Genomic DNA, 13,102 nt, shown 5'->3' with positions numbered 1-13,102 from the left:
AAATCTAATGATATGTTTAAATGGGGTGCAATAGTAATCATATACTAGAAGGGAGTAGTGAAGATGGAAAATTGGTAGAAAGGTTACTGAGTTATGTGAATGACGAAATTAAGGTTATTGTGTCGAGCAGTGATGGGCATAGTCAGTATAAGGAAAACATGACTAATCTTAGCACATAAGACAAAAATTATTTTAATTTAGAAAGCAAAGGGAAAAGTACAAAAGGGAAGAGTATATTTGATATTTTTTTATTCCAAAAGAATATGAGAAATATATATGGCATACACATATGGAAGAATATTAAAGAGAGAAGATTATATGTGTGATGAGAGAAAAGAAAGTATGGTAACCAATCGAAAAAAAGAAAAAAGTCTAGTAAAATCTCAAGGGTTTGGGTAAGATTGCTTAGTAGATGTTTTATACTAAAATGTCCAATAAAATTCATCAAAATCCTTCTTAAAAAGAAATTCATTGAAATTTGTATATTTTTTAATATCAAAAGACTTTTTATAAGTTATAAAAAAATCATAATTGAATACTACCGGATTTTATTGTCTTCCTTAAAAAATCTTAAAAGTCTTAATTGAATATCAGAAGACTTATTTAGGGAGGTGTATTGCATTAGGATTTCAAATGATGTTAAAACATTTTTTTAATAAAAAAAAGTCATGTGGTATTCAATCAATAAGTGTATTGGATTAGGATTTTAAAAGACTTCTTTTTATAAAAAAAATGACAAAATTACATTTTTGGTCTCCTAGTTTATCTCCAGTTTCGGATTTGGTCCCCTAGTAATTTAATTCACGAATTGGGTCCTTCTATTTTGTAAAATCGTGCAATATTGGTCCCCCAAGTCACAATTGGACGTTAACCATTAGCAAGTGATGTTGATTGTCACGTGTCACGTTCTTATTGGATGATGACTGTCACGTGTCATGTTCTGATTGGATGTCAATTCCATGAAAGATGAAATGCATTGTTGTTTTCATTGACCAATCAGAACATGACATGTGGCATTCATCATCCAATAAGAATGTGACACGTGAAAGTCAACATCACTTGCTAACGATCAACGTCCAATTATGGCCTGAGGAACCAACATTGCACGATTTTATAAAATAGGAGGACCCAATTCGTAAATTAAATTACTGAGAGACCAAACCCGAAACTAGAGATAAACTGGAGGACCAAAAATGTAATTGCCTAAAAAAATCTTATGGTATTCAATCAAGATTTTTTAAGTATAAATAAGTCTTGTGGTATTCAATTAAGACTTTTAAGATTTTTTATGGAAGACAACAAAATTCGGTGGTATTCAATTATGATTTTTTATAACTATAAAAAGTCTTTTGATATTGAAAAATATACAAATTTCGATAGAGTTTATTAGACTTTATAAAACATCTATCAAACAATCTCACCCAAACCCTTGAGATTTTGTCGTACTCTTTTCTTTTTCTTTTTTTTTTGTTGGTTACCAGACTTTCCTTTCTCTTATCAAGCATACACTCTTCTTTCTTTATTATTCTTCAAGATATGTGTGTCATATATGTTTATCATACTTTTTTTGGAATAAAAATATCAAATATACTTCTTTCCTATGCACTTTTTCATTCATTTTTCAAATTAAATTAATGTTTATCTTATATGCTAAGACTAACCATACTTTCCTTATCCTGACTATGTTATCACCTACTCAACGCAATATTTTTGTGATTGTGTCCTTAATTTCGTCATTCACATAACTCAGTATTCCTCCCACCAATTTTTCTCCCTCATTACTCTCTCTTAGTATATGTTTATTATTGCACCCCATCTAAACATGTTGGATTTATCATGAAATAATTATAATAATTTTTAAAAAAATCAGAAAAATAATATATAATTTTAAATCTATTATTCAAATCTAAAAGTGAGAATAAGAAAATGTTATTGCAAGAAGGATTAGTATAGGAGGATATAATGTTAGAATTAATTTAGCTATTAAAAGGTTAAAAAAACTATATTATTTTTACTTCTTTTTATCCAAACCTCATCATTTCTTATTATTTTTTTCACCAACTCTTGTAATTTTAAATGTGTTTTTAAAAATTCACAAAATCATTTCAAATCTTATAAATTTATAAAGTCTTTTCAAATCCTTTAAATTTTTATAACTTAATCCATTAAAATTCAAACTATCATAAAAACCTTGTAAAAAATCTAATAAGTCGTTATATTCCTACGTAATCTTTAACATTCACAAGACTTTTTTATGCTAAAATATTCTTTAAAAATCATAATCCAGTGCTCTCTCCTTATACTATTTAAAAATCAGGATTGAATAGCACATGAATTTTTTATAAAATTCTTTGAAATCCTAATTTAATACACTCTCTAAATTCATATTTTTCATCTTGGAGGATCAATTTGTCACCATATCACACTTTGATGGATAAATTTACCTATTTACCCACTTAAATTGATTGATTAAGCAATTGAACCGATATGTACCAACTTTAAAGCATGTAACAAGAAATGAACTCAAGACCTATAAATTCAGGCTCATTCGCTTTTAACTATGAAATCCTCGCATTACTAGCATCAATGCTGCTTCATACTAGCATTCGCTACAAAAACGAATTGCTTTTGAGCATATAATACCATTGGTAGTTGTGGTTGGAACTTGGAGTATTCAACAGAAGTGTACTAGAATTCTGTCCATTATGAAATATGTGACTTCGTACCGCAATCCAGAATCGTGGAAAGCCGAAATACAAAGTAACCATAATTTGTTATTGATGCCTATTTTTAAGGACAAAATCCAATTGTTTTTGGTTTTGTTGAATTAGAATTAGAATTTTTCCTCAATTTGTGTAATGAAATTTTACATAGAAGAGTAGTGTAAAAGTAAAACTCTAGTTTTGATTAAATAACAAAACCGAAAACATCCAAAGAATTGCATTTAAATAGATATTTTAAAAGAGGAAATCCAAGCAAGCTATAGTACTTTTTTTTTAGGGAATGGAGCGTACGATACCGTAGGGTTTACAATATACATACAATGACGAACTAAATTTTTTTTTTTTATAATGGTTTAAATGTCTAACTTTTAATAAATAATATTTTTTTTAAAAATTATTATTTTTACACGTAAAATTAAAACTAATTTTTATATTAAATGATGATAACCTTGATTCTTATTATAATAATAACAAATATACAATTAGTTATACATAATTTTATGTTATTAGTTTAATCATTACAATAAAATTACAAACATAACTAATTTTACACAATTTTATACTAATTAACATTGACCATTATTATAAAAACAACATAAAAAATTAATTTTATATAATTTTATACTATTCATCCAACTGAACTAAAATCTCTTTCAAGCTATACTAATTAGAATTTTCCTTAAGCAGATCATTAAGGTCAAATTGCCTACCGTTTGTGTTTTGATTTTTTGTTCAAGACAAATGTACAAAGCAATAACCCCAAAAAAAGAATGGAAGGGAAAACAATTGACTGAGAAAATCAATACTAAAAACTCATTCAATAGAACCTTAAAAAAAAAGCACCCCATAGATTTGAGCAAATCATTGTTTCCAGCTTCCATTTATGCTAGTGTATACGAATATGACAACAAAAATCGCACATATTTTTTGGTTAAGGACGGTCATAGAACATAGATCACCCGAAAAATAACCTCTGGTTTAATGATGTAATAAATTATATATATATATATATATATATAGCCAAATGAATCCCTAAAAACACAATAAGGCAAGTTCTCATACTTGATGGTTTTCAAGCAGTGCTCTCAAATCTGAACTTTTACCTTCACGGTAAAGCGGTCCTATTTGGATAAGTTCTTCCATAAACACTTATAGGAGAAAAAAAAAAAAAAACTGGAGATTATATGCACAAGCTAGTTTTAGCTTATGGAAGAAATCTATTTTATTTTTCCTTCTTGTTTTATTCTCTTATAAGCACTTATGAGAAACATATCCAAACAGAATCTAAGCAAAGACTTTCTCACATTCAAAATCCTTACATGTTTTTTTTCTTCCAACTGAGCATAATTGAATAGTTACAGCAAAAATGTCTAATTTGATTCTGTTCATTGCAAAAGATTACTCCATCACATTATTCTAATGTACATAAGACATTAGAAAGTAGCAGAACATCAATTTTTATTTTTCTATATAAATTGGATAGTACAATCTTACTCATACAGTCACTTGATTTCAAAAACAGGTTTCAGTGCTACCTATTGGAAGCACAAGTTTCAGTAACACCGCTTGGATAATGGAAGCAGGAAGTTATTCCGAAGCAAAAAACTAGGTTAGTGCCTAAAGTGCCTCACATTGGTAAAGAGTAGTGAAACACCATACTTGTTACAACAGTCTATGGCATCCTGGTCTCTGATACTCCCACCTGGTTCTGCAATAACACCGATTCCGCTCTCACATGCTTCTTCCACAGCATCTTTCCATGCTGTTCATAAATTAAGTTACATCCTTGTTAAAAAAATAAACAAAAACAAAAGGCAATCTATCTCTTTATCTAATATCTTTCTAATTTGCTTCCATTATAGATTGTTTAACAATTTATCATATTATTTCCTTATAGTTTGATAAGAACTGAAAATGTCTATTTCCTTACAACAGGAAAAATCAACTAGCACACATTCAGTAACATAAAGATGAAAAGAAAGAAAGATATTAAGGGACTGCAATAAACAATCTCCACCCTGGCCAAAGGCCACCATCTTTACCCTGAAAACTTCCCCTCTCCACAGCTTTCTCAGGGGACACTACACCCTCCCTATATAAACATTCTGCTTTCTACCTGCTAGAAATCTCTCCATTTACACACCACCAGCTGTCTATTTGGTTATGCTAAGGATCTGCTAGTCTATTTGGCCCACTAGTGAACATTCTTTCATTGCTTTCTCCCTCATGGCCATATTCGCCCCTTATTTCTCGCGGTGTAGAATTTAGTATTGGTGACTAACAATGTTTCAGCAATTGCCTTTGCAGAATGTATTCATCAAAAAGAATAAATTATCCATCCCCACTAAATGTCTTCTTTATAACACAACGAATTTCTGTGTTGTATATATTTTGTATGACATTAACACTTACCAAATGGGAAGAAGGCATCACTGACCAAGGCTGCTCCTTTAACATCATCTCCAGCTTTCCTTATTGCAATTCTCAAACTCTCGACACGGTTTGGTTGCCCACTTCCCATACCTAACATGCAATTGTTCTGCAAAAAATTATTAAAAAGGGAGATCAGATTTTTAAACCTTTTTCATCGAGGCATAGAAAAGATTCATATGAGAGATGACAACCTTAGCTATCACAATAGCATTGCTTTTGACATGCTTCACACACAACCATGCGAACTCTGCATCACAAAGCTCATCATCCTGTGGAGCCTTCTCAGAGACTACGTTGAACTTGATGTCCTGTGGGGTTAAGTCATCTGAATCCTGAGCTAACCATCCTCCACCAACTTGTCTGAGTGAAAGCTTTCCAGCTTCATTCTTTTTCGCTTCAAGAATCCTTAGAGTCTTAGACTTTCCACAGAGAATCTCAAGTCCCTTCTCTGTATAGCTGGGCGCAACCACTATTTCATAAAACATCCTTGTCTCCCCATCTGTGGGGCTTCTAAATTCTCGAATTTCTTTAGCAAGTGCCTAAATATTAAAAAGCATTAATTTTATATCACTCTTCCTCCTCACTGCCAAGATGGGATCTTATAAAGTAAGTAGGGAAAGTGCCCCTATCTACATAAAAAAGACAATGTGAAACAAGACCCTAGTCCTGGCTTAACATGTGAAAAACCATGGACTAGGTCACCCTGCATCACTTGAAAAGAGGAAAATATATATTTGAATTTAGACAACAATGCAAAAACAACAGTAACAATCAAGCATTATCCAACTAGGTGGAGTTGACTATTTTGACATTTGTATGCCCAAATCAAATTGCTTGTTCGATTGCACAAGTTCCTTAGATACATACTCAAAGATATTTCAGATTCCTAACAGACTAAAATTCAAATAGAGCATTTACCTCATCAATTTCCACATTGAAAGCTACAATTCCACCAAATGCACTCACGGGATCAGCTTTAACAGCTAGTCTGTAGGCTTCAAGAATATCATCACGTGATGCTACCCCACATGGATTAGTATGCTTTACTACTACACACGTGGGTTTCCTAAACTCGCATACACAGTTCCAAGCAGCATCAGCATCCAAGTAGTTATTATATGACATCTCCTGCATGACAATGTTAAGGATGTAATATAAGGGACATTAACTTACATCAAAGACTAAAAGAAATTGTACAATTTTTCAGTTAAAGGCTCTTATCCCCAAACATAATATAATCATGTTTAACAACACACACATACACATGTGCGTGTGTGTGAGGAGGGATCCACTTACTCCAAGAGTAAGTCTAAAGAATTACTCCTTATCTTGTCCATTCATTCATTTAAATTATTTTAAGTCCAACAGTACAGATTAATTTAAGATACTGTATCATGAGGCCTGTGACATTGTTTTTCCTTTTCCTCGTTATTTCAGGTTTCCATCAGAGGTAGGCACATCACACAAAAAAGAAAAGGAATTCATTGAGCACCAGCCTCCAAAAGCCATCAGATCAAGAATCTAGAAACACCCTAGACCAGCGACCGTGAAACACCATCAGATTAAGAACTGTAGCACCAAATTATGCAGTCTTCGTTCAACCACACATGTCGAGTTGCCTCTGTAACCTCCACAGCAAAGCCATCACATTGCTGCCATTGGCTTGAAGGCTTATTCGGCATGATCAAAGAAGTGGAATGAAAATAAAACACCATGTTCCCTTTCCTTTTGCAGAAAGAAAGAAGAAAAACACCAGCAATAGAAGCACGAGTTGTAAAGACACTAGACTAATTTTAGTATTGAAAATGCATTCTGATTTTGGGTTTAAAAACTAAGTGAAGCATAATGACCAAAACCATAACAGGACTTACAATTTCTAGTGCCAAGCAATATGTGAAACAGACTAGTACTATGCATACCTTCATCTTTAATTGGATATCTTAAGAGGCTTTATGCATTAAGATATCATACAGAAGATTCGTGCATTTATTAACAAATCACACCAAGCTATCATTTTGATTTTGAACCAAGTCAACTGGCTCCAATTTCAGTAAGTTACAATTTCAGTCTCTAAATCACGAGTATATTCATAGCAAGATCAAAATCACTAGTTACAAACACAAGTTATTCAAATTAATAAGATTTAACCATGGAATTGGTCAATTGAAAGCCAAAATGAACTAATTCTAAGCAAGATGCAGGGAGAAATATATGTACATGTAACTCTAGTTTGAATTTGATTTAAGAATAACTTAGTGAAACTAAAAGGCACATATTAATTCAGTTTCCTAATTCTCAAGTCTAGTTTCTATATTTGCATTCAATTCTGATGAGTTGAACTGTGAGTTCAATTTAAACTTTAAACCAATGCAACAAGATTATTTTCATATTAACTCAGCTTGCATCTCAGTCAAAAGTATGCAAAGACAGAACTTATCTCAAGTAAATGCAACAAATTACAAAGGTTCAGTCAGTTCAAAGGCTTTATTTTTCATACAAACAAGGAACACCTCTCATCAATCAAGTTTCAGATAAAAACAAAACTCAAATTACAGGTCAAACAATCTCAAAGCAGAAAGAATTGTGCATGATACTGATGATAGTTCCTAATTTCATTCATTTTCTCATTCTCATTTGGCCAAATTCTCAATTATTGCATAAAAACATTAAAATGGTAGCACATGGTACCTATCACAGCCAACAACAATTCAAGCAAGGAAAATTCAGGATCAAACTAATACACAAAAACGAATTTCGAATTCTTCTGTTCCTATATGTATTCTAACTAATTCTGTAAATTTTTGAGCTTGCATGAATCGAATCACAGTGCCAGACAGATTCTCAATGAATTACAAAAGCTTGCAGGAACTTGCTTTAAGATGTTACATCACTGATTTAGAACAGAAGTATGGGCTTTCCATCCAATACAAAAACCTGGTTGTCAAGTTGGATCTCTAAAGTCCTACAAATAACATCCAGATATGGATTCTACACTAGAGATGAGGTGCAATACCATGGAATCTTAGAGAGAACAGAGGCAAAGTGATAAATTCTATATAAGCAAATAGTGAATGAAAACCATAAAACCCAAAAAATACTGTCATTTGGTCTTTTGAGTGAAAGATGCTCGTGTAATCAGGCTATAGAAGCCAACTGATCACACAACCAGAAATAAGCAAGGGTGAGGTGTGTGACCAGTGGGTGCAACAAAAAAGGTGGAAATTGCAAGTTAAAGAAAAATTATCTGAACGTGTGTTCAGAGTTAGGGTAACCAATGGGGAAACGAAAGGGCAAAGAGAAATGTGGTTCCCTATTTTTTTCCCCTTTCCGCCAAAGGCATTCAATATGAACATGAAACAATGAGGAAGGGAGAAAAATGAGTCACGTTAAACAGTGTCTTAAATTAATCTATACCATTAGACTTTAAATATAAGAATTGACAAGGTAAGGAGTAACTCTTCAAACTTACTCTTGGAGCAAGTGGATCCCTCCTATATATATGTGTATATATATATACACCAGTGGTTATAGATCATTTAGACAAGTAATTAGTAGGTGATTCCCACCTTTCCATGGTGTTGGATGGCTGTAGCAATTCCACCAGCATTAACTTCAGAAAGGCTTTTGTCAACATAGAATGCAGCTTTTTGATGAGGATTTTCACCATAACGGAGAGGACTTTTGAGAGAGAGGGGCACTGTCAAGCTAGGAGGGAATTTATCTGTCATCAAAATGAAAATAAGTCAATGAATGGAGCGCATCAAAATTAATAATATCACTTGAGATATTTAAACTAAACACATTCTGCCAGTTATTTTAGAATTAAATATATGATTTCAATTTTGTTCACTGATTTCAAAAACTTCAAAACTAGAAAATATATGAAAATTAGTACACCAATTAATCTGCTGGCTGTAGATTGAGCTTTACCATTCTAGGATTATATTTATAAATTATTTGCATTTTCCAGTAATTGACATTTCCATCTCACAATGAGTGTGAATTAATAATCCTCACAAACTAGAAACAGAAGTACCTCCCACACTCTGTTTCCACAACCACTCAGATACTGCTGAGTCATAGGAAGCAACATGTTGAAAAGCTTTCCATGCAAGCTTTAGCCTGAACTTTATATCATCCTGGTTTCCTTTAAGAAATTCCAGAAGGGCAGGGTAGTCTTCTGTATCAACCACTATCAAAACATCCTTGTGGTTCTGCTCAAATAAGAATTTATCACCTTATAGTTGAGATATTCCAATGGAAAACTTTAAAATTTCAGGAACAAAGGTCCTGTTACTTTCCACAGTAGTTTAGTCACTTGGTGGTATTTGGCCAACAGATTATTTTTTGAGCCATTTTACAAACTTTTGAGTTTTAATGTTGATTGGGGGGGGGGGGGGGGGGGGATGGGGAGTTTTTGTCATCATTTCAAATTTATTCAAAGTTTGGTAAGTGCCATTTTCAGTTAAATAAACCACCTTTGCAGCAGCTCTAATCATGGCTGGACCACCAATGTCAACATTTTCAATTCCATCCTCAAATTCAATGCCCCCAGCTGATGTGACTTTATCGTAAAATGGGTACAGGTTCACCACCACAACATCAAAAGTACCTGAAAAGGAAAACTTTAAGCAAAAACAAAAAAATACAATCTCACAAACTGAATGATCACAACTCTAATGTAACACAACAAATTTCTAGCACAACGTACTTGTAATAACAGCTAATAACATAACTTACCAATCCCATGAGTACTGAGGGCTTCGATATGATGTTTTTGGTCCCTTCGAGCCAGGATACCCCCATGTATGTTAGGGTGCAAAGTTTTGACGCGACCATCAAGCTGTGAAAAAGGCCAAAATATTCTTGTTATAAGCTTGTACAAGTTTAAGCAAACTTCAAAGGAATTAACGGACATTTTGCCACAAAGTCAGCAAGTCTGGATTTGCACCAAGGTTTGACCTCAAGATGCACAACATACTGCCCCTAAATTTAAAATATATTCATTCAGTGCTGAGGATGTCAAAAGATTATCAAAGCAACCAGATTAGCCATCAATCTAATCTCTAAAGTTTGCAACTTTGACACCCCAATATTCCATATTGGAAATGTTTGCTTAAAGTTCAATATATAAGCAACCAAGAGATGAGAAATCATGATGTTAATACAGACAAAAACTTCTGGACTTTAAGTACAAATGTGGTTACCAATATTCAAATGGAAACCATTAAAGTTATGACAAAAGAAACACTATAACAGCTAGTTCAGCTGGAAAATATCAATAGAAAACCAAGTCTTATAATCCAACATTAAAACATGATTAAGGCCCTGTTTAAATAAACTTCTCCATAAACACTTTTAGGAGATGAAAATAAGGTAAAATTGATGAAGTTTCTCCAATGAGTTAAAATTAACTTATGCACATTAGCTTTTGGAGAAGTTAGATGAGAGAGCTTCTATAAAAGTTAAAGTGCATAAGTTGATTTTAACTCATGGGAGAAATATAATTCATTTTACCTTCTTATTTTCTTTTCGTAAGAGTGTGTTTGGTTGAGAAGATGGAAATAGAAGAGAAATATTTGAATTAAAGAAGAGTGAAGAAGGTGTGGGACCCACTCTACCCAACACTCTAAAAGTTCTTATGGGAAAGTTTACCCAAATAGGGCTCAAACCCATAATAATTCATAGGCAAATCATCAGATATTCCAACCCAAGAATTGTTCATGAGATTTTGGAAGGAGAACTCAAGCTACAAACACATACCATTTCAGGGAACTTAGTAAGCTGTTCAACTTTAGTAACAGCTACTCCAGCACTCTCTAATGCAGAAGCTGTTCCTCCAGTTGAAACAATAGAGTATCTACAATTTAATAGAGTTACTGCCATTAATTGACTATAGCAACTGAAGCTGCTTGAAATGTCATAAACCACATCATAAAAACAAGTATGAACAATTTTTATTTTTCTTAAAATAAAGCATGAATATGAAAACAACAGTATTCTAACATGTTAAAAAAAGGCACTCATTAATTGTAATAACTTACCCTAATTCCTGGAGCCCATTCCCAACAAATGCAAGACCCTTCTTGTCTGACAATGATATCAAGGCTTGCTTGCTGCCTGTTTCACAGCAAAGAACACAATATACCAGAAACAGTTACTCTTACATTCTAAAACATAGAAAACATCATCAAAGGTAGAGCATGGCAATATCTGACACGTCAATATTCCATATTGGAAGACTTTTTAGCATAGCTCTGGCCATTCAAATTTGAATAGACAAACAAAACTTGAAAAACAAATTCTCGCTAATGCATTACCAATCAACTCTAAACACCAAACGCAAACATAGTTTTGTTCATTGGTATATTAAATAAAATACTTAGTTGCATATCAGTCATATAGAGGTTGTATGATTATGAGAGATTAACGGAATTGGGAATTCACATCCTTCTGTCTTATCACTTGGGTCAAAACAATAGCAAAAGGGAGAAAATTAACAGGTAAAGAACTGAATAACTTCTTTGAGCCAGTCAATAGAGAAATAATGGCACTAAGTACAACAATCAAGCAATCTGGCTTTAATAAGTTGAAGTGCATATAGCCTATACGCACTATAGCAAAGAGAGTCTTAGAACAAGAGCCACACAGAATCAATTATTTCCTTATACAACTGCAGGGAATAATGAACAACTTATATTCGAAAGGAGAGGGGCAAAATGCTAAAACTATGCAGAAATCAGAGGGGGGTTAATGACAAAAGGTCAAGCCAGAAAAAAAGAAAAAAAAAACATTTATAGAGAAATATAGCCACCCTTTGAGATTAGAATAACAAAGACATTAATTTAATCCACCCCATTTGAGGCCACAGATATGCTGATGGTAAAAATGAAAAAAAAAAAAAAAAAAAAACTTGTTATTACCCTTTCGGATAAAAAAAGCAATCTAACAAAACCCCTAAATAAAACACAAAAGAAAAGAACCTGGAGCAGAAGAAGAAGCAGATTTTGACACTGATATAGTATCAATCTCAGCCATGGCTCTGATGGGAACACACCTGAAGTGCAGTGAAGATGACCGCAACTGAGCATACCCATTTGAAAATCAATAACATTGAGCAGCAACAAAATCAAAATCAGATATAAAAGGATATAAATAATAATAAAAATAACAGTAACATAACACTAAAACAAGAGAGTGAAAAGAAGAAGAAGAAGAAGACGAAGAAGACGAAGAAGAAGAAGAATACCGAAGTTGTGGGAAAGGGATGGGTAGTTGAGAGGAAAGAAGCAGAGTGAAGGGTTCCACAGAGAAGGTGGTGAGTGGAGGTGGTGGTGGTTGCAGCGGCGGCGGCGGCGGCGAAGGAGGAGGAAGAAACACCCAACACAAACATCCTCCGAGTGATGAGTGTTAGTGTGACACAACGAATGAGTTATTTTATGTTTTGCTAACGCTTTTGACTTAGGAGACTATAACTAGTGCGAGACTTCACAGCACTATGGGAAAGCAATTATAAACCATTGGATAAATAAATTATTTTTAAAATAAAGGGCTGAGATTTTGTTTTGCAAGATGAAGACTATGGGTGCGAAAGTGGAACTTCTTTCACACCCAATGCAAGTTTCGAAAAAGCCAAATAATGAATCGTATCTGTCCAATTTAAAAATTAAAAAATGAAACGTCCAGATTTCTTTAAAGCAACTGGTTGTAATGTTTTTTGTAAGGAGGTGTACTGTTTGGATTTTGAAGCCACTATGCAATTAATTAATGAAAAGGATCACCATTTAAACGCATTATTTATTTTTGTTAGAAAAAAAAAAGACTAATTATAACCATAATTAAAGAGTCTAAAGTTGCTATAAGACTAGCTTGAACATTCATTGGTTTAATAATAAACAACTGTTAAATGACAAATTTCCTCCAAAAAAATCTTTAGTCTTTTTTTT

At 33.0% G+C, this 13,102-nt stretch overlaps 1 protein-coding gene across 1 annotated transcript; it reads right to left on the bottom strand.

The window, feature by feature from the left end:
• Positions 1–4,028: 4,028 nt before the first annotated feature.
• LOC114376633 (bifunctional purine biosynthesis protein PurH-like) lies at positions 4,029–12,549 on the bottom strand. The gene is made up of 12 exons (XM_028334835.1): positions 12,406–12,549; positions 12,140–12,239; positions 11,201–11,276; positions 10,920–11,016; positions 9,897–9,999; positions 9,635–9,768; positions 9,193–9,370; positions 8,723–8,877; positions 6,075–6,284; positions 5,348–5,695; positions 5,136–5,262; positions 4,029–4,485 (listed from the first exon to the last, which is right to left on the bottom strand). Exons 1-12 carry the CDS (start codon positions 12,547–12,549, stop codon positions 4,334–4,336), a joined length of 1,824 nt encoding a protein of 607 aa, XP_028190636.1. The 3' UTR covers positions 4,029–4,333.
• Positions 12,550–13,102: the final 553 nt, after the last annotated feature.

This window comes from Glycine soja, chromosome 11, assembly GCF_004193775.1.
Source record: "Glycine soja cultivar W05 chromosome 11, ASM419377v2, whole genome shotgun sequence".
In the NCBI taxonomy this organism is placed as follows: domain Eukaryota; kingdom Viridiplantae; phylum Streptophyta; class Magnoliopsida; order Fabales; family Fabaceae; genus Glycine; species Glycine soja.
Note: the sequence above shows the minus strand (reverse complement) of the source record. Positions and strands in the feature narration are given on the sequence as shown.